We start from the raw sequence: 21,417 nt of genomic DNA on the forward strand, positions 1-21,417 counted from the left end.
GCTAGAACAGATCGCAGGTTGGGGTGGGACATGAACCGGGAAGGATCCAGATACATATTTAAAACACAGCAGGACCCCCTCTGTAGTGTTTTGTTTCATAAGGAGAAAAGAACGCAGGGTCCAAGGAATCACTGGGTAGACACAACAACATGCCTTATTCATTTCATTACAGAAAAACACCACCTCTGGAAAGAGATAAAATGTTGAGAGAATTTTTTCTTTTTTCTTTTTCTTTTAAACACAATGTGAGTCTTTAATGATCCAGCTTGTCCTTAAGCATTATGTTGATGTATTATTGAGTGATGCTCAAGATTGCCAACCCATCTGAAAACAGTATTTGGTTAAACTGCTCCCCCTTTTTCCTGTAAAAAAAACAAAAAACAAACAAACAAAAAAAAACTAAGTCTGAAACAGCATTAGGCATGTCGGGTTAGATTTTGTTTACAGATACCGACGTCCTTTGTTTCCAGCTTGCGTTTGCTAGAAGAAAGGTGAGCGATGACACCTCCTCCTCTTGCTTGGCTGTAGTACTCTCTGCTTTGAGCAACAGAAACATGCCAGACGCCTCCCCATCCTTATAGCCATAACTTATATTCTCTCAGTTGTTCTTTCCATGTTTGTAGGGTGGCAGGACCGGGGCTGTGCGGGGAAACGCAAGGGGGGGGAGGATGATCAGGATTCTGCAGGAGGGTCGACATCCTCTTCAACAGGTTTTGGTAGCTTTGTCAGGATTGCCTCTGCTTCCTCAAACATCTGAACAAAAGAAAAGAGGAATGTAATACGTGGCATGGTAAACACAAAGATGTAGAGTTTCAGAAAATACAGGGGGAGAGGTGGTGTGACGTCTTACTGGCATGAATTGCACGTCCTGGAAGAGTTCCTGTATGAAACGTCTGGAGGTCAGGCGAAACATGCAGTGGGCTAAGAGGTGAGAAACCTCGGAGTACAGGCAGATGTCGTCAAACGCATAGGGAAACTTCTCCTTTATCCTACAGGAAAAGGAGAAATTGAACAAGCCTTAAAAAACGAGTTCTATTGTTCTGCAATTGAACGTCAATCTCAAAGAACGTGTGCGTAATAAGGAGGCGAGAGAGATTTACGTCAGTAGTCCTGTTTCGTGGCCTTTGGTTCCTACAGAGGAGCTGAGGTTGATGATGAGGCGGAGCACCTCCTTCCTCAGCAAGACTCGGGAGGCGGGGCCATCTTCTGATATCGCCTTGCCTCCTAAATGACATATAGAAATAAATATCCACCACAATAAATACAGTAAATATAAAGCCCACTGAACAAGTACTGTTTCATTTTCTTTATCATCGTGGTTTGTTCTTGTCAGGTAGGTGTCAATGTTTGTTCACTCTGTAAGTGATATAATTCCATAATAATAAGTTTTATCAAGCAGTTCAGGAGCAACTGGCCAGCTACTTTTTTTTTTATACTGGAATCAAGTATTTATGGACAGATTTTTTTTTTTAGCCACAAATTCTGAGGCATATTTTGTGTTATCTGTCTTGATTGTTTGTCTGCAAATCATTGCTACTGGTGCCTGTCTAGGCCAAGACACTCAAGGCACAATTTAAAACAAAAAAGGGAAAATTAAAAAAAAAGAACTATGCTGAAGACAAATCTTAGACTGGAGTTTTAGTAATTTCATTCAGACATTTCAGCCATTGGCAGTGATAGTGCAATTGAATTTAATATGGTGAAAATACAAAACAAATTCAAAATTTGTAGTAGAACTAATGTTATACTGAAAAATTGTTGAAAAACAACACACAGTAGGAATGAAGCACATTTTACAACAATAAGGGAATGAAACAGGAATTTTACAAAAGGCAGGCCCGAGTGGTTGTAGTTTTTTGTGGTCTTACCTATGACAATGTCAGCAGGTGTGGGCGTGCTACAGATTGAGCCTTGTGACACAGCAGCGTCGCTGCAGCCTGACACCCCGGAGAACTTGGACTGAGGCATCACTTCCAGACGATGGCCGCTCTGCCCTCCCCATGATGGGAAGTCGACATAGTCTGGCAGGAAAAAAGATAATTAGCTTTATTCTGCACTGAGGTTAAAGTGGGTCCAGGTGAGCGACTGAATGTGCATGTGTAGGCTCACCTGTCCGAGGGTGTGTGCTGTTCATCTGTGGCTGTGTGGGGTATCCGAGGACGATGGCTCCTACACAGTAGAGGCAGTTTTCGTCAGTGTGCTCCTGCAGTCCCGTCTCCTCTGAACCCACCGTGTGGTTCTGGCTGTCGCCTCGGCACACAATCAGCTCAGAGATACTGAACTGCTGCTTCAGTAGCGGGACAGCAGGGCGATCACCTACAGAGGGAAAAACCATGGCAAGCACAAACACACCAATCTGTTTAAAAATCTTTCTCTTCGTTTCATTATTTCACTTAATCAGGCATAAACCTGCATTTACCATCTCCATCACCAAATAGGAAGCGTTTCCGCTCTTCAGACGGCGGGCTGATCCTCTGCTGAAAGTAGGCCGAGTCTCTGATGTGGAACATATCGTTGATGTCCATGGGCAGTGCCAGGCCAACGTAGTCGTCGTTACACCCATAGGTGGCGCTGGAGACCATTGAGCGCACTGAAGAGCAGCGGTGTAGGGTGCTTTGGTTGATGGGACTGAGAAGTTCCTCTTTATCCAGAGAGGCAAAGCTCAGAGCCTTCAGAAACCTAGGGAGGGCAAGAGGAGAGGTGCGTGAGAGGATCCGGGGGGAGAGACTGGGACAGAAAAGGAACGTGAGGAGTGAGTGAAAAAATGTTGGATAAAAGCACAGAGACAGAGAGACTTAGTGACAGAGGTTGGGATCACAATGAGCTCTAAAGCCCCACATACTGTAGCAAGCTATCAGGGCGGCAGCTACAGGTAAACTCACAGCAGAGGACACGATCCACAGTGTGATATCACTGCTTAAAAGCAATGTCAAGTACCTTTTGGCATAACTTTAAAATACACTAAAGCACCCAAGGATCAGCGTCAGTAGCTTCACACAGAAAAAAAATACCCAGTAAGAGTTTGAATGGGGCAGAAGTTCATTAGAAAGGTAAAAAAAGGGGTTAGAGCTGAAAAGTATGACCTAATAATTCTATTAGTTACTATTATAACTATAATATTAAACTATTATATATATATAATAACTAGTTTGCTAATTTATTCATCATTCAAATAGTTTTTTTCTGGCAGAAACGCTCAACAACGCTGGTTCAAGCTTCTAAAATGTGAGGATTTGCTTCCTGAAACTTTGGCTTGGCCTCTACAAACGTGTGATAGCATTCTTTACTGTTTTCTGATATTTGTTAGACTAAACAATAATAATAATAACAATAATAATAATAACAACAATAAATAAAAACTATTCAGACTGGACAGACAAAACAAACTATTTGAATATGTCACCTTGGGCTCTTTTTCACTATTTTCTTTCCTTTCATTTCAGACCAAACCATCAATAGATTAATCAAAAAAAGGATTCACAGGTTAATTGGTTTACTTTTTTCCTTCATCATTTCTTTGTCGTGTGATTTAATGCTCTGCAAGAGTGTTAATCTATCACCTGAAATTTAAAGAGCATGTTGCCCCTTCTCCTGCCTTCTGCGCTGTCTAACTTTCTTCACCCGCCTTTGTTTTAGAATCCATTTCATACCGGAACAAACAGCATAGCCGCACCTATGTTGTGGCACCCATCTCTACTTGTGTGCTGTTTATACCTCTAGGAAGGGTCACAGCTCTGAGAGGAGGGAACAACCAGCAACTGTCACCAATCTACAGGGGGCAAACTCGCACTACGGGGCTACAGGAGTCAAAGCAACGGCCAAACAACTGTAGGCATAGAGATGTAGTTGCTACTAAAGTAAAAGCAGCAAGAATGCCTGGACTTGTATGGATCGGTGCTAGAAGCTACATCTCTACAAAGGAGGACACTGGGTAGGTCCACCCACCGCGGTACAAGTGTTCTGGACAGCCTGCGGTATGGACTTAAGACGCTGGGTTCTGGACAGGTCCCCCTTCTGTCCGATAGCCTGACAGACATAGCAGAAGGTGCACAAAAAGACACACTCACATCTGTCATTGCCAAGGTAGACAGAAACCAAAACCCTACCTCATACACGTAACTGCTCAGGCTACAGAGGCACAAATGGAGGCAGGTTTTGAGTTTTTCTCAGTAAACACACATCTTTCCATTCATGCAACAATGAACATATCATAAAAAAAGTCATCAACACATTGATGTGGACAAAGAACAAATAGATACATTCAGTTGCAACAGAGTCTCTCTGTCAAGTTGTCCTGCAGCGATGGCTGATTTACCTGCGAGGCGTTAATCTGGAGTCCAGGCTGCCGGTCTTCATAGTGATGGTGTCAGTAAACAGCACGTCTTTGGCCGGTGAAGCCAGCGCTTCGCTGTGAGACAAAGACGGGTGTATCCTCTGCTGCTGCAGCCTCTTCAGTGTAGCGTAGCCCAGCGCGTCCCGTGGGCTGGTGTACATGAAGCTACAGTCAGTCAGGCTCTTGATGGTGGTTACTGAAGGAGACTTGAGAGACTGAGCTCGGCGGGGGAGAGTGTGCGAGGAGCCCGGCGGTACCAGAGAGACAGTGGAGGACTTGGACATGGACATGTGGTTGGTCTGAGCCTGGGGGGTGAGGGAAGAGAGCGTTTTGACAGTCTTGGCTGACACCACTGTGTTGAGGCTCACACAGTCAGAGGAGTCTGGTTCGGGTTCGGGATGCTCAGGGTTTCCAACGGTCTCCCTGGAGGGGCTGGAGCTCATGGAGCTGATGCCGCTGGTTGTGGTGTCCGTGTTAAAGCTCTGACTGCGGCTTTTAAACTGAGTACCTCCGCCACCTACTCCGCCCCCTCCCACATTGCCTCCACTAGACGAGGAGCCACCGTCTCCTGCTAGGCGCTCTCGGCTGCTCTGCTCCCTCTCCCGGCTGGGGTGCTCCACGGCCCCATGCCCTCCCAGACCACTGAGTCCAAGGCCTGAGCCTCCTCCCCTTGCCAGCCTGCCATCCACAAGCTGCTCCTCAGAGCCCCCCCTGGTCCCGACAAAGGACGTCTCCAGGCTGACTGTGGGACTCTTCGGCATTCCTCTGCCATTAAACACAGAGGTGAAGACGTCCCCCTGGTTTGGGCTGTAGACGGAGGGCTCCGTCACTGTCCTATTCCGCCTCATACTCCCCGTCTTGAGTTCAGTAGGGGTGCGAGAGCCTGTTGGGGTCTTGGGGTCGCTGGTGGAGCGCAGCTTCTTGCTGGGGAGGGACAGGGAGTTGAGGAAGCGAGTGCGAACGAAGCGAGTGGAGGCCAGGATTGTGAAGGGGCTGCGGTCCTTGACTGGTTTGGAGTGTAGATAGAAAGAGGGCTCGTCGGACTGATCCAGAACATCGCACTTGTCATCGTCCAGGATGTACATGTCTGAGAGAACAAGGAGTGAATTAAGAACACAATAGGAGCATTAATGGGTTAATGTCTACCATAATTACAATTACTACGTACTTGGTTGAGATTCGCTCTCGCTGTTGTGGCGCGAGCTGGTGGATTCAGAGTTCAGACTGAGCGTGCTCGGTACTGAGGAAAGTTCAGAGGTCAGCTGTGCGTCGACCTCTTCCGGAGTGACAGGCCACAGCGTCCTGCGACTGTGTCTGACTGCATCCCAACCGTACTGCTTCAGCACCTCACAACCCTGCCTGGTCTTGGAGATCACACCCAGCACATAAACGCATGTCCTGTGGATGGGAGAGGACGGTTAGTAAACATGCATCTAAACATGCAAATATGTTCTGTCGACTCACTTTATACTTTCAGAAATATGTGCCGTTGCTTTATTTGTTTTGTTGGAGAGAGAATTCAGGTCAACATGACTAACCAAATGTAGCTGAATAAAAGATAAACATCCTCCTTCTGTAAAATTTTGAGGGGCAGCTGAAGTCAAAATGCTCATTTCACAACAGTTTGGGCATCTTTAATATATTGTTAAGACTGAGGGACAAGAGGAGTTCCCACAGCACTGTGTGATAGCAAATAATGCAGATATCCAGTTTATAATGACTTTGAGGGCTTGCTGGTCTGCAGCATAATAAGTAGTTCATTTTCATTTTCACTGTTTATTAATGCAACTATATTTTGCGCTGCCCTCACCGCCAGAAAACCCTGTTTACTGTGAACACTGTGTTCTTGCAGGAGAAATCAAAACAAGTTTTAGATGCATGGGGACATAAAATCTAGGTGAACATCTGTTTAAAGTGATCTACTCCTTTACTTTTGGTAAAAAAACGAAAACGATAAGCTTACCCTCGTACTGACAGCACCTCACAGTGCTGCGCCAACGCGAGGATGTCAGGAATGACGTTCTCCTCCTGCAGGAGATTCAGACCCCAGTTTGAAGAGCCAATGTTGCCCTGTGAGGAAAAACAACATACACCATCAGAGCCATCTCTTTGTAAATATTATCATTATAGTAGCAGAGTAACTGAGGTGACATGATACTGACCAGGGCCCAGAGAGCAGCCTTCAGCTGTTTAATGCCCTCCCAGGTGTCCAGCATCGGGGAGCGAACCGTGTAGCTGAGGTCAGGAACCACACTCTGGAGACAAACAGAAAAAGGGCAGACATTAGGAGGACAGGCTGCTAAATCTCCACAACCCACTGCTCCCCAGAGTCAGGAATATATCAAATTAAACATTTGAAAGAACAGAGCATGCTGTGCTGAAGTTGTTACCTGAGCCTCCAATAGATGACAGCCCGTCTTATCATGGACCAGCTGACCATACAAGTGCACAGGGAGATAGACATTTGGTCTTTGTAACCTGGAGACACAACCAGAGAAATTAAGCACACACTCTGCAGTGCATCCCGTGGCTCGTCGGGTGATAACAAACTCCTGCTTCTCACCTTTGGTTGCTGCGTCTGACGTAGTTGTCTCCATCAACAGGTTTGCGGTAGGTTGTTAGTGCTTCGTTGAGCTGCTCCTCTATCAGGTCCACATACTTAAGGTTGTATTCCTGCAAACAAAAAGGTATTTAGGTCAAAGGGTGAAACAAAAAAAACTCTATTAGTGTGTGGTCTTATGATAATATAGTAGCCAAACAAAACTGAAAAAATATTACTGTTATATTAAGTGGATTGCAAATGACAATTTATTTTGCTGTATGCCAATCTCCTGATAATACCTTCTGCCATTTATCCAGTTGTTTGCTGACGTAACCTCTCTCGTTGAGGTAGGAGAAACCTTTAGGAATGGACAGAAACCTAAACGAGAAACAAGATGTACAGTGTATTCAAGAAGGCTGCTGGACTACATAAAAGAAACATGTCATATATTTTAAAGCCGTGTCTGGTAAGCAGTGCTGTCGTGGTAAACACCCACCTGAGGAGCAGCAGGAGGCCCTTGTCTCCCAGGTGGGACAGAGCTGGTTTCAGCTGGATTAGAGCGTGGAGGTTGGCCTGTGAACCAGCACAACATACCAAATCAGACAACAGGTCAATCTAATTGTCTTTCAACACATTCATATTTCAGCACCGCCTTTTACCATTAACACTATGGAAGTAAAACTGCGTGAAGAATGCACCCATGTCTGACAAACAGCTCTCTAAGTGACGCATGCGTTTTCAAGCAGTCACCTTGTCCTCGCAGGCCTCGTCCAGTATGTCCAGGGCCTCCATGGACACGGCCTTGCTGTGGTCGTGAAGCTGTGTGACCAGCAGCTCCATGCCCCAGCTACTGAAGAACTCCACGCTCGCACGCAGCAGCACGCGGAGGTGTTTGGTGGCATACAACCTGCACACCTGCTCCGTAAGACAAGAAGCATTGTGGGAGAAAAGGGGGGCATTAGGAGGTTACTAGCAGTTCTTGTAGATTCAGGAACAATGCAGTGATTAGCAGAGTAGATTTAAATGTATTATTATTTAACTCTGTCTTTCAAGTCTCAATCAAGTCGCCAATCCCCATACACCTGGGGTCCATAATGTTTTTTTGCACTAATATGATTTTGTATATAATGACTCGCAATGTGATATCTAATGTTTGAAAAACTGTGCATTTATTGACAACTTGTGAAACTTTTAGAGGTATTTTTTGTTTGTATGTCAATCCCTCTTGTTGTTGTGGCTGTCTTACATCAGTAGCAGCAGTGAGGATCTTGGAGAGGATCACTCTGGCCAAACCGTCTCTGCTGTAGTCCAGTGTGGATACAGCAAGCTTCAGCACAGCATCCTGGTTCTTCACAGAGCACAGATTCAGCAGGCTGAAAAAACAGAAAACAAGTGCTGTTGACAGAATCTTAATAAAATGCTTCAATTTACTTTTACATTCTATGGGCCTACGGAAGCTCATACGAATGTCTATGCAAGGTTTTGTTTTCTGTACACTCACCACTGAAACAGGCCACATTTCTCCAGCAGTTTGACTCCCTGTGGGTGTGCAGAGAGCGTCCCCAGGAAGAGGAAGTAGTGTTGGCTGAGTGTGGTGAGGAGGCCGTTACTCTGCAGACAGCGCTCAGGCTTCAGCCCTGAGGACGAGGACAGCCATGACACCATGTCCTTCACCAGGTCCTCCAAGTAACCCTGGCCATCCTGTTGACAGAGGGAAGAGATGACAGAGAGGGCAGACAGGAGAGGAGAGGCAAGTTAGAAAATGACAAAAAGTTACAGGAATGTGCATTTTTGTGTGTACGGGCACTTCTCTAACCTCATCCGAGTCCATGAGGAACTCAACAAACTGACAGCCAACCACAGTGAGCTGCCTGGCCTTTGGGTGATCCAACGCCAGCCCCGCATACAACTTACTACTGGGCTTATAAAAGAACAGCAGCCTGCGCACAAACCTGCACCACACAGAAAGCAAAGATGGATTGAAAACAAGATGTCAGAAAAAAATCCGCCAAACTATTTTTAAAATGTTTCAGTGGCTTTCGATGATATGAAGGAATCTTACTTGTGCATCTGTTCGTCTTTGTTGTTCCTGAGGTTTACATTTGGCCACTGGGAGAGAAAAACAACATTTAAACATTAGACGAGAAAAAACACTGAAAACAGAGTCAGCTGTGCTACATGAGAACATCCTGACCTTAAGGATGGTGGCAATAAGCAACCAGTTCCACTCCAGGTTGTGCTTGTGGTTGAGAATGTGGCTGTCTCTCAGGTTCATCATCAGTGCTTCTTCTGTGTCCTGAACACAAATACAGAAAACATTGATTTGACAATGTAAAAATAACAGAAATGCAAAAGATATTGATACTTATTGTGTGCAAAGTAAGAAGCACTCATTATAATGCAAAAAAATTAAATAATCATTGTGCCAAACAGCACATCTGTCTTAAAACTGCAGTAAACTACAACCTCTTTGGTGTGTTTAGCGAAGCTGAGCGCAAACACTGAAAGCAAAGGCAAACAGCTAGCCTAGCTTCGTCAAGGTCCCTTCTTATAACTTCAAAGCTGCCTCATTCTCAAATTGTATCTTGTGTGTTGTCATGTAGAAATGACACATTGTGATTTAAGTAGCAGTTAATATACATACCGAAGCCATTTGCTGACTAACAGCATCTGGCTGCACACAGCTGGCTTTGTACATTTTCCAAACTCTAAACAATATTATATAAACAATATAGCTTGTTCTCTATCAAAATAATAATCCTATAAAATAATATAAAAGACCATTGTTTTCATTTGAGAGGGAAGCTAACTTCTTCCCTTTTTCAGTGTTTGTGCCAAGTTAAACTAAACACACCCCAGATATTTGTATTGAACGCACAAAGATGAATTTGACATCAACTGTGGATAAGATGGCAAATAAGCATCTTTCCCTAAACGTATTCCTTTCAACTACCTTAATATATTGCTGAGGCACAGAGGCAGCTACACTTAAAATGTAGAATTTGAAAAGCATGTTCATATTTACCTTAATGACATAGATGTCCCTGTGGACACGTGAGTGTGACTCTCGGCGGCTGTGTGAAGACACAGACTTGCGGATGACTTGGTCCAGGTAAAGACTGTGTGGTTTCAAACCTTTCTTCTTCTTCTCATGGAAACGCTTCAGATTGTTGACTGCTGCACTTGCCCGACTGGAACCACAATAAACATGAGGGATGTTTGGATTTTTCAGAAATTTGGTTTGCAAATGGTTTGAAAGGTACATTCATAATATGTTAAGTTCATAGTTCACTTCTGTACCATGTTCACTGTTACAAGAGCATGTCTGGTAAATAAATGAGTTAGGACTGTAAATGATTTTTGTAAGTGAAAACAGACACGCATGTCTGAGTGTACTCACAGTCGTTTCTGCTGTGGGATGTCAAAGGAGGCTGCCATGTTGATGAGGGTGGGAAGACAGTGCAGGTGGTGACTGTGGGAATGAGGAAGGATGGTGTTTGCCTAAACAAGAGGGGAGGGTGGAGGAAAAAGAAAAAAATGCATTTAGTATTAGAATCACAATAACTCAGCTGTCGCAGGCAGCTTTTGTAAGAACACTAATCTTCCAGACTTATGCAATGTTTACTTTGCAGGACACACAAGCACAAACATTTAAGTCTTGTTTCTTTTTTTTGTGAGCTAGATTTCAGGGTGTCAAACAATACTATAAATAAATGTGTCCGAGATACTTCCCACATTTTAATATTACCATGTGTAGAAGTTCTCCCAAGAGGATGGTGGCTCTGACAGCAAGCTGATCATCGCTACTGGTCACAACTTCAACAAGACCCTATAGTGACAAAGGTGACAATAGACAGGAGGATATGGTTTAACAGCAACATTCAAAATGCAGAACTGCTGTGCACAAATGTAATGCAAATATGTGGTGTAGAATTGTAACACAAAGCAATCAGAGAAGCCATAATGTGTGATACCCCTAAAAAATATTCAAGCAAAAAAAAAAAAAACAACAAAAAAAAAAACCACTCAGCTCACCTCTAACAGCCCACTGGTGATGAAGGCAGACAGAACAAAGGCCAGGTAGTTGTCCATCAGATCAGGCCTAATGACACAAACAGAAAAAATCATTTCATGGCTCGTGTAAACAACTGACAGTCGCTATTTAATTTCTGTTCTCTCGTGTCATCTCCCACCTCGAGCGGGCCCGATGGGGAAGGATGACTTTGGCCTCAGCAGCAACAAACCCATCAGACAGTCTCCAGGTGTCCTGGAACCTGGCGGGGTCTGAAGAAGACCAGAGCAAACATTACCTCAAACTCTGTGTGTAAATGATGGACTCATTTGGGTTCTAAGAGCACCAAAGCATTTTAGTGTCAGACTTTGGAGTATGCTTTTTGTCATGATCATACAAAGCCACTTGCTATGACATATTAAGCACTGTATATAAAAACACCCTAATTACTCCATACTGAGATACTGGGAGGAAGTATAAAATGAATTCTGAAGGTACAAAAAGACATTTTACTCACCAACACTTAGAAGAGCTTCTGTGAAGTCTTGAGTTACAATGGGTACAGGGAGCCTGAATATCTCATATAACACCTCCAACAAGCCTTTCTGCGGGGCAAATTGTATTATAGCAATCAGATACGCACACATTTGATACAGCACAAGCTACAATTGCCAGCACTCAAAGGAGCACTTTTAATACCTCAATATTACTGGTGTGTGATAACATCAGATTTGATCTATCTGTGCCATGGCTGCCTTCAAGTATACCTCACTCAGTGCTCAAACACTTCAACCAGATTCCACGCCAAAACAGGTGAAAGTCTTGTTTTAGTTTTATATTTGAAGTACTCCATCTTAAAAGAACACAGGTCTACGTGGCTCATGCCATGGCCAGTGCGAGGTGTAACTGTTGACATAGAAACACTAGCTGCAAAATGAAGTCTAGTGGGACAATCTATCAATTAGATCTGTTATCAATACTCACCCTAACTTCCATATTTGGTATGCAAAGTAAGCCAATTAAAGATTGGATTCCAGAATTTCCAGCCTTGCAGAGGTTGATAATCCCTGAGTAAAGAAAGAGACATTTGAGTTACATTCAACAGTAAAACACAAGTACTATGAAGCAAACTAGTCTATGTATTTACAATTCTCACTTAAATAACCACATTCAGTACTACATCTCAGTCCTTACCAGACCAGGAGCGAAAGGCTGCCACTATGGCCATTCTACTCGACAAGAAACGGGACTCTCTGTCCTCCCTGTGAACATGAAAACACAAACACTTTAAAAACAGGACACCATGTTCCATACACACATTAAGATCTCTGTGAGGTACTTCTCACAGAGCATTATAAAGCATTTCCCAAAGAATCAAACTCCACCACAAAAGCAAAACAAAAAGCAAAACACGAAAGGCAGTCAAGGGGAATCAATAAAATATATTTTTATATAAAAGCAAAACCTTTCAGGGTGACTTAAAGGATTAGCAGACTTTGCCTGCTCCACTTCCTCAGGCAAGTCATGCTGGAGTCAAGCAGCCCTGATAACAAGGGTCCAATCACAAAAACACTATACAAACCCTCAACTTTCTCAACGCATGGTGCTACCAATATAGGAACACAGCAAACGGTAAACAGAGGGAAATGTCAGAACACTATCTTTTTGTTTCTACTGTAACAGTGACACTCTTCATATGCCACACACACACACACACTCACTTGAGTTGCCCTTCAGCCGTGTCAGCGTTGTGACGGTAGTGAAAATCTGTGAAAGGTGCCAGGATTTGCTGAAGGACCGAACACACACACAAAAGATGGATAAGTACAAAACACAACAGAAAATTAAGTGGAAGCATTCTTAAATATTCCCACGAAACACCTTGAAATAATAATTAATCTGCTGTAGGTCTCATATGACATCGGTGTGGATATTATGACTGTGGTGATGAGATGCTTCGGCCCCAGGTGTCTGTTTACAGACAATGAGGCTTTAGAGAAACGCTGTAACTGATTACTGTAAGCTCCATGGGAAAGAGACGGGCAACCTACAGCTGCTAATCCTGGCTGGAATGACTCCCAGCACACTGGCTCATTTATAAACAGCAGCTTCCCCTGAATTCATATCTGTGTGTGCGTGTATGAGTGCGTATGTGTGTACCTCCAGTTCGACGTCAACGCGCACATACTGCCGGGTACGTGGGTGGTTGAGTAGATGGAGGATGGTGGTGATCAGAGCTTCGTTGATGCGACTCAGCTGACAGTCAATCACACTCTTCAAGATGGTGCAGAGGCCTCCCCGTTTGGCCACCACCTCTGGATTCTTCAGGGCTACAGAGGCAGCGAGTCAAAAACAAAGACATATTAGAGGCTTTTCATATTCATTCATAACAACCTAGATATTTTACAATTCCTTTATGTCCATTATGTTGCAACTTCCTGAGGGCTCTTAACAAAGCCACTGTGTTTGCAGAATTAATAGTTCTTTCACATCTGCATTGTGTAGCTCATATTCTTCATATACTGTATGTTACAATCTATTCACAGCTCTCCTCTGTTGCTCTTCCTGAGGTTTCTTCCATTTTTTCTCCGCTCTTTTGGGGAGTTTTTCCTCATTTGAACGGAGGGTCTAAGGACAGAGGGTGCCGTATGCTGTACAGACTGTAAAGCCCCTTGAGGTAAATGTGTGATTTGTGATATAATTTAAATAAAATCGACTTGACCTGACTATCGCCATCTCAAAAGGCCAGGTACTCACCGAGCTCACACACAATGGCGATGGCCGCGCGGACCATGCGGTCTCTCTCCTGTAGTCCATCAGTGCCCACAGCAATTAGAGAGTTTGCAATAGAGCTGGGGAACAGCATCGCGTTGACAGTGATAATCTACAAAGGGAGGGAGGGGAGGAAAAAATGAGTCATCAAACAAGTCCAGACAAACAGAGGCCAAAAAATAACTACAATGTTTTTTATGGCCACTTTTCAGTTCCTGAATGCACTCCGAGGGTCACATATGTGAGAATTTACAATCCAAGAAGTGATAACGGAAATGTATTTTATGATAAGAGGCCAGGCTATATGTCGTGAAATGAACACAGGGGTTGTATTACTGCCTGGAAGGCCAAGAGTCGGTTTCTGAAACCAGACCCTGACTCTATGTGTCTCTGTGTACATGAGTGTGAGTGTGAAGAGGGTTTACAGTAAACTACAGAAAGAGCTATAAATAACCTCGCCTGCAGATTCGTGTAAACCGTCCACACACTGACACTGCTGCAAACCCAACAGTCTTTCTGGTGGTACTAAGGCTGAGCACTGAGGGCAGAGGGCAAATTTCTCTAGCAACATGATAGTGACTGAATCAATTAGAGAAAGAATGGCTGTGGAGGTAATAAACAAAATACATATTATCTTACCTTTCGGACTAGTCTCAGAGCCTGAGTCCTCTCCCCCTCATTGCTCTGCTGGATGTCAATGCATCTAAACAAGCACACAAGCATAATTAGTCTTGTCCTTTTCTCTTTATCACAGTAGGAGAAAAATAAATGTGTCAGCAGGAGAAAAACATGTGTGACTGAAGCATAACATTTCAAAGGAACTTTTGAACAAATTAAGTGACTTCCAGTAAAACAATATTCTTTGACCCACAAAATGAAAAGTCAGCCAGACTGCACTTTTCTACCTGACTGTGGTCAAAGCAGGATCTCACCTGGCTATCAAATAGTCCACCTGTAGTCTGAGGACCTTCTGCAGCACGGTGGTGTCTCTAATGAGGTAGCGGAGCGACCGCAACCCTGCGGCACGCACTTCCTTAGCCTCATTCAGTAGAGCTAGTCGCAGACTGGGGGTTAAAAATCAAACACTTCGATGAGTCCAAAATTGCAAAATGGACGTGACATAAGATTCATTAAGACTTAACAAACTTCTCTTCTATTTCCTGAATTCTTTCATAAGCATGATGCTTTCTGATTCCTGCTGCTCATCAAATTAATGTTCCAAATGCAAAACATCACGACTGATTACTTACAAACTATTTCACTTGGCTGCATAAATAACAAGTCACTGAACTGGAAATGGAACACGTGTCGCTAAACAGAACATGATGTACAATCACTGGTTATTGACAACACTTACCAAATGATGATTTCTTCGTATGTAAACCCAAAGTTTTCCTCACGGTGGCTAATGCTGCATAGCAGCTATAACACAGAGACAGAATGGAAAATACATGAATTGATTTACTCAAGGAATGCAATGACATGGCTTTGCTCAAAAGTAAGACTAGCACAGGCCTTATGGTAGAACTCTGGCCCCTCAAGGTGTTTATAAGGGAGTTCAGCAACTCCAAAATGGCACCCTCCTTCGCCTGGGTGTTTGAGTCAAAGACAACATCAAACTAACAACAACTAACAAACAGCACAACACTTTCCTGCAGGGTGCTGCAGGAGCCATGCAGGTGTGTTTGTTGTATTTTTCCATTTGTCTGTTACATGCTGACTTGTTTGGAGTAGGTGAATTGTGACTGGATAATGTTATGCTTTCACTGGTGGTAGATGGAGGTTATAATTACAAAAGCGTTGGGGCAACACATTCACAGGTCCAGTCGTGGGTGTTGGCTTGTGTCACCTCCACCATTTGTTGTTTGTGGGTGCATGCGCTTGTATGAATATACGTGTTGGATGTATGAAAATAAAGGGTGATAACAGAAAGTAAGCAACAGTTTGACTAACTGTATTGTATTCCTCTGCTTGTTTTTTGTACCCTACCAGGCCTGGAAATGGACCCTGTTTTTAGCATGAATTGCCACTTTTAGCAGCTCCCTCACCACAGGTCCTCCATCATAAACAGAGGCCCACACACAGCCGGTGTATACGAGATTCAGATTTTATGTGCACAAAAGCAGTTTATTATAAAAACAATAAGTCTTCAGTAATAGTCGGTGTCAAGTGGCAGGCCAAAGCTAACAACCGAACAGTCTGACACTCATTATAAGCACAAAGCAATGAGCTCCTTGGGCAAACGATGCTGCCATTTCTCACAGGCACCCCGAGGCACGCTAGCGCTACCATCAAGTCAGTGCTACACCATCACAGTAGACCAGTCTACCCTTGCCTATCTCGATGCAGCACCAGCAGTGGAGCCGATGAGTGAATTAAACGGGTCATTTTTGTGTGAATTGTTCTAGAATTAAATGTCCTCTCTCCTTCATCATAAACCGCAGAGCAGGAGGAGAGACGGAGCGGGATGGGATGGTGTGTAGGGGGTTGTTTTAAACCAGCTGTGATGTCAGAGCCCAAGCGGGCAGGAGGAGGGGAGAAGAGATGGGGAGAGGGGCATGTGACACTCTCTGGGGGGATTAGGTCACCCTCACTGTCCTGGAACCCTTATAAGGAATCAGAGGCATGGTGCTCTAACAGACGTATATACACAGACACACACAAACACACGTCATGGCTATTACCCTCCTGTCAGTTGTAAACAAGAGAGTTAGGTGTATGGATTAGAGACACTCAACTCAGGCCCACACTCAGCCTTCAGCTTGCTACAGTGCCAGCTCCACGAGGCAAACACTCATTGGCTGTGCGGCCACCAGCGATTGGTCAAAATATGTCAGTGACAGAAAGTCAGACCTGGTTTAAGGCAGCAGATCGCTCAGCAAAAATCAGCAAACGTCTGAGCAGGAATCAGAGGCTCGGGATGGTGAATTGGACAGTTGTGCATATAGCTTTGCCATTTCTCAATGAGGTGATGGTGAGCAAAGATAATCAAATAAATGTTTTCCCCTCATACTTTGCCTACAGTTTTGTAAGTAATTTCCAACACCCTGTTATTACGGGTTAAAATAACAGGAAAACTGGAGCAAAAGACACTGGAGAGGTCACCAGTCCATCATAGGGCTGACACAGTCCACACTAATGCTAAAATCTAAAACCACTGTTTACATGTGAAAATAACTTCCATTGCACTTGCACAAACAACTAAATCTCTTCTTCCTCCTTTTTTCATTTGCATACAATAAATCTGTGTATCACAGCCATCAGCTGCTGATCAAGTGGGACAGGCACAGCCCAGTTATTCAGCTTGGTCTCAGCATTTTAAACCCCTGTTCTGGTGCCTCCTACTGTCCATGATCACTTGTTTTATGTCTCAGTTCACCTGAACACACAATTTAGTTGCTTTCATCGACATAAGAGAAATCTGGATGTACATCGCACAATATGTACTCATATCTTTGCTTTTACTATCAACATTACAGTGCAAAACTGAGACTGATAGTTCATCATCCATGCACATACATACAAACAGAGAGAACTGGGAGTGTCTGAGGTTCATAAGAACAACCAGGCATTAGAAATCTCAGGTTTCAAAGTAAGAGTGCTGCTCTTGATGCATGTTAGGGCGCGTTAGAGTGCTTTCGCATCCCTAGAGCTTCTGTTACATTCACTGTCAGTGTCACAATGACAGGCACAGCTAGGCCTGCTGGCAGCAACACCCAAGAGAGGAGGACCAGGGAGAGGTCGGTGGTGACACTATAGAGGAGGGGGAGCACAGCTAGTCAATCTTAAAGATATCTGAACAGTGAGTCAACCCTCTTGAAAAGCTGCATGTTTGTATCTACAGCTTCACCAGGGTCTTCCTGTTGGTTTTGGGAATAAAACAACTTGACACTTTCACTCAGTGTTGTCAACACTGCCTAATATAACAAATAAAACAATGGGGTAAAAGCATCATAGCCTGACAGCCTCACCTTTATGAAGTTGTTCAGGTGGCCCAGTTTTCGCATGTTACTGACTCCGTGCGGTTTGGCCACATTTTGAAGGATTTCACGGAAGTTTTCTGATGGCTCTGCAGGAGAAAGAAAGGGAAATACAATGTAACTAAGACAAGCATTAAGCCATATTGCCATAATATCGGCAGACTAACCGTAATTGATATGTTTGCAGGAAGGATGTTGGTTTAGCTGGTCAAACTAATTTAGTGTGTACAGTCAAAACAAGGTCTAGACTGTAAAAGCGAGACTTGAGGAGGGAAGTGTTATATGTTTTCAGTTCCTTTCAACTCTCAACAAAAGACAGATGGTTTTCAAAACAGAGTATTCCCTTAAAAAGAATCAGTGCCTCAAGAGTAGTTCAGTTCACATGGAAACCAGTTCAAGATACTGCATTTCAAGAAAAAGATAAATGCTGCAGAAACTATGAATACACAGGCATAATGAATTGCATGAAATATTTTCTCCTCAGTAACAAAGTTTACCAGACGATGAGCCAGATATAGTTTCTATCTGTCAAACAGTAATAGCAATCACTATTCGTCACAATAACTTAAAACACCAGACCAGAGTTTCAAAATATTGGACTACTGCAAACTGTTTTGCAAGCACTGAAATTGTTCTACCTAAATAAGTACAAAATGTACAAATGTTCTTTAATCTATAGGAGAAAAATACTAAACCACAGTGTTATTTACTCTGCGATATTAAATTTTAAGAAATTAACCCAGTATGTTCAGTCAATCTTAGAGTAAAATATAATGTTGCATAAATGTATCAGATATAACCAGAGGTCCACTGGTTGATAGGCAGCGATGGGAATCTATCTATACATGCAATAGTCTCTTGCAAAAGGATTTGTTTGAGCATGTGTCCCGTGTAAGAATGAACATTTGACATGGACTTTGCATTTTGGGTTTCCTGGTCTTGAACCCTTGAGCGTGAAATTTAGTCTTCAGTTTTAGGAGTGCACAAAGCTCTTGTGAAACACCACCATAATGTCATGAAGCACACACCCAGACCTGAAATGACACATTGAGGCTGACCAATATCCTACGAAAAAAATCCACGATGAAACAGCTCACAGATTAAGTGTACCCCATCCCTTATATAGGGGGTTAAAATCATGACAATGAGACGAAAATAGTGTTGGCCTTTTATGCTGGATTCATCTGCCATTCCCATGGTTTACACGGTTGGAATAAAACCAGCCGGTGTCTGGGTCCTAAAGAATGGGACAGAGAACTGCTGCTCCATGTAAACAAATTGGTATGCTGTCCTGCTGCTGGAGGAGTAAATCTGACCAGGCTGTGCAGCCGTGAATCAGTGTGCCACTTGAAAAACTACCCTGCGCACAATGTGCTGTCTAAAGGCTACTCAGCTAACAGCCTTGAAACCAAATTTCTCATGCAGCCAGCGATGACCAATGCATGACTACAGCACTTATGGTTGGTTGGCAAAATAACAGGCTATCTTGCCCACTCACACCAATCACAACAACAGAGCGTCGTCATGGCTGGTTAGCCGTGGCAGCTAGCTAACGCTAACTCAGCTAGTTAGTTAGCTCGCTACCGCCTGTTATTATGATATCGCTAGCAATGTTATTAGACGAAACAGAAAGGGAAAACTGACGAAATGACAACAGCAATGACAGGACAAGTGCACCGACTAACGGGGTTTTCACTTCATATGGCTAGTGTTTGCAGAAAAGCTCCTCATCCATTTTGAACAATAATCGCTTTCAGGGTGATGTGATGAAGCCTCTGCTTACCTCTGGTCAGATCCAGCGGTACGTTCTCTTCCCCGCTGTCATTCCGACCTGTCAAAAACACACACCGCGGACATGGTGAGGGATCACTTCAGGGTCATCAGGTGCCTGAGAAAATCTATTTTTGCAATATCCCGCTAATACACTAATTACTGAATCGAGTTTTTCACGCTTACCTCGCATCCGAAGACTCCGGATAGGACGGCCGCGGAAGCTGGCCGCCATGTTTCCAGGAACATACACAACACCGGAAACTTCGCGGCTTCTCGCGAGAAAACAGACAACGGGGGTTGCCGCGACAGACGCAGCAGACCTCCCACAGACCTGAGATCAGTCGGATCCTCCTTAATCCCACTCTAATCCTATCAGGGATAAATACATAAATCTGACCTGGTGACAGTATTATGGTGAGAGAGGAGGGCGCTATTTAACAGCGCGGCACTGGATAGTTTGCATCCCAGATCTCATCATCATTTAAAATAGAGATTAGAGATTTCAAATAGGCTGCAAAACTAACTTCACCACACCCAATTATGAATTTATGTAGCCTACAATTATTGTACAGTCTTTCTGACAGTCAACGTATGCACTAACAATGAATAACCCATGCCCAAGGTAGAGAAGTTGCTAATATAAATAAATATAAAAATGATATGAATGGTTTCCTACACATTTCCCCCAACCAAATAATCTACCAACCAATACATCTACTGAAGATACACAGGATTTGTCCATATTCGTAAAAGAATGTCACCATTACAATGGTGAATGTTCAAAAGTCCAGCACTGCCAAGTTTAACATCAAATAGTGGTAGTTACAACAGGTTGCATTATATTCATCAATATCAGGTATTAATCAAGAATCATGTAGTTTATGTATTAATGGATCTTTATTAACCATGCTCTTTGATCTAGAAAATGCACAATAATTTAAACAGTAAATGATGATTACAGGTTATAATTCGTTCATCAACAACGCACAAACGCAAATGCACACTGATGTGTGGCATTAAAATGATCCGGGATTCTGACCCGTGATCTTCACAGTGTCACAATCATCAAAGTGGATTAGTCCATTTCATAGATACAGTCTGTGGAAAAAAGGACATTTAAAATTCATTTATTTATTTATTTATTTTTACATTGAATCTAATGGATATCTGGTCTGCAGTGGTGGTGGACACACTCAGATCCTCTACTTAAGTAAAAGTAGAAATACCACAATGTGAAATATACTCCATTACAAGTAAAAGTCATGCATTCAAAATTTTAGTTATGTAAAAGTCCAGAATTATTATCAGTTGAATGTACTCAAATGAAATAAATGAATCATATTCCATAAATCGCTCATGTATTTTATGTAAAATGTTATGTGCAGAATAACTAATAACTATAGCTGTCAAATAAAATGTAGTGGAATTAAAAGTACAATATATCCTTCCCTCAAAATTATACTCAAGTACAGTACATGATTAAATGTAATTATTTTACACCACTGCTAGTCTGTTAATTTTATATTTTGAGTTATCAGAACATACCTTCTTTGACTTCATCATAGATGTCATACCTGTGTGAAATAATAATCAGATCTATAAGATGCTGTCATACAGACATTACATCATGCAGCAGTTGGATACCATATATATTTGTAGTAAGCTTAAAAAAAACACAAGAGAAACAATATGTAGGTGAACATATTCTGACATATGTGATTGACATTATTACCTGTCAAAAGGCAGTGGATGATTCTGGGAATCAACATTATCATAAACATTATCTGTGGGCACAGAGACAATTAATGTTTAGTATGTAACATTGCCATGACCTCCACAAACATATTAGGAGAAATTCTGACATATTTACCTTCATCTGTGGTTGGTTGTGGCAGATTAGAAACTCTGATGGGAAAACAGAAAAAGCATTATGAAGATGCTGTGTGGTGGTATTTAAACATAAATAAATAAATAAAATTAAAATAAAGTTCATGAACAGGATATC

At 43.0% G+C, this 21,417-nt stretch overlaps 1 protein-coding gene across 1 annotated transcript; it reads right to left on the minus strand.

Moving 5' to 3' along the window:
• Nucleotides 1-311: 311 nt before the first annotated feature.
• On the minus strand, nucleotides 312-19,644 carry LOC139283766 (rapamycin-insensitive companion of mTOR-like). Its single transcript, XM_070903800.1, has 37 exons — nucleotides 19,596-19,644; nucleotides 19,423-19,470; nucleotides 17,631-17,728; nucleotides 15,017-15,081; nucleotides 14,592-14,723; nucleotides 14,299-14,362; nucleotides 13,645-13,771; nucleotides 13,048-13,217; nucleotides 12,609-12,676; nucleotides 12,082-12,149; nucleotides 11,872-11,954; nucleotides 11,405-11,492; nucleotides 11,069-11,159; nucleotides 10,911-10,977; nucleotides 10,624-10,704; nucleotides 10,276-10,376; nucleotides 9,901-10,066; nucleotides 9,070-9,171; nucleotides 8,938-8,984; nucleotides 8,692-8,827; nucleotides 8,377-8,576; nucleotides 8,122-8,248; nucleotides 7,626-7,790; nucleotides 7,372-7,448; nucleotides 7,175-7,253; nucleotides 6,897-7,006; nucleotides 6,724-6,811; nucleotides 6,496-6,588; nucleotides 6,297-6,403; nucleotides 5,502-5,731; nucleotides 4,316-5,420; nucleotides 2,420-2,679; nucleotides 2,110-2,316; nucleotides 1,869-2,021; nucleotides 1,101-1,224; nucleotides 851-989; nucleotides 312-753 (listed from the first exon to the last, which is right to left on the minus strand). The coding sequence occupies exons 1-37, from the start codon at nucleotides 19,642-19,644 to the stop codon at nucleotides 673-675; spliced, it is 5,196 nt and encodes a 1,731-aa protein (XP_070759901.1). The 3' UTR covers nucleotides 312-672.
• Nucleotides 19,645-21,417: the final 1,773 nt, after the last annotated feature.

Source organism: Enoplosus armatus, chromosome 4 (genome assembly GCF_043641665.1).
Source record: "Enoplosus armatus isolate fEnoArm2 chromosome 4, fEnoArm2.hap1, whole genome shotgun sequence".
Taxonomy (NCBI): Eukaryota; Metazoa; Chordata; class Actinopteri; order Centrarchiformes; family Enoplosidae; genus Enoplosus; species Enoplosus armatus.

Coding starts and splice junctions, on each gene's coding strand:
- LOC139283766 (XM_070903800.1), bottom strand. CDS start 19,644: ATGGCGGCCAGCTTCCGCGGCCGTCCTATCCGGAGTCTTCGGATGCGA. Junction 11,160..11,404: donor AGAAGCTCTTCTAAGTGTTG/GTGAGTAAAATG, acceptor GGTCTTCTTCAG/ACCCCGCCAGGTTCCAGGAC. Junction 990..1,100: donor CACGAAACAGGACTACTGAC/GTAAATCTCTCT, acceptor CTTTTCCTGTAG/GATAAAGGAGAAGTTTCCCT.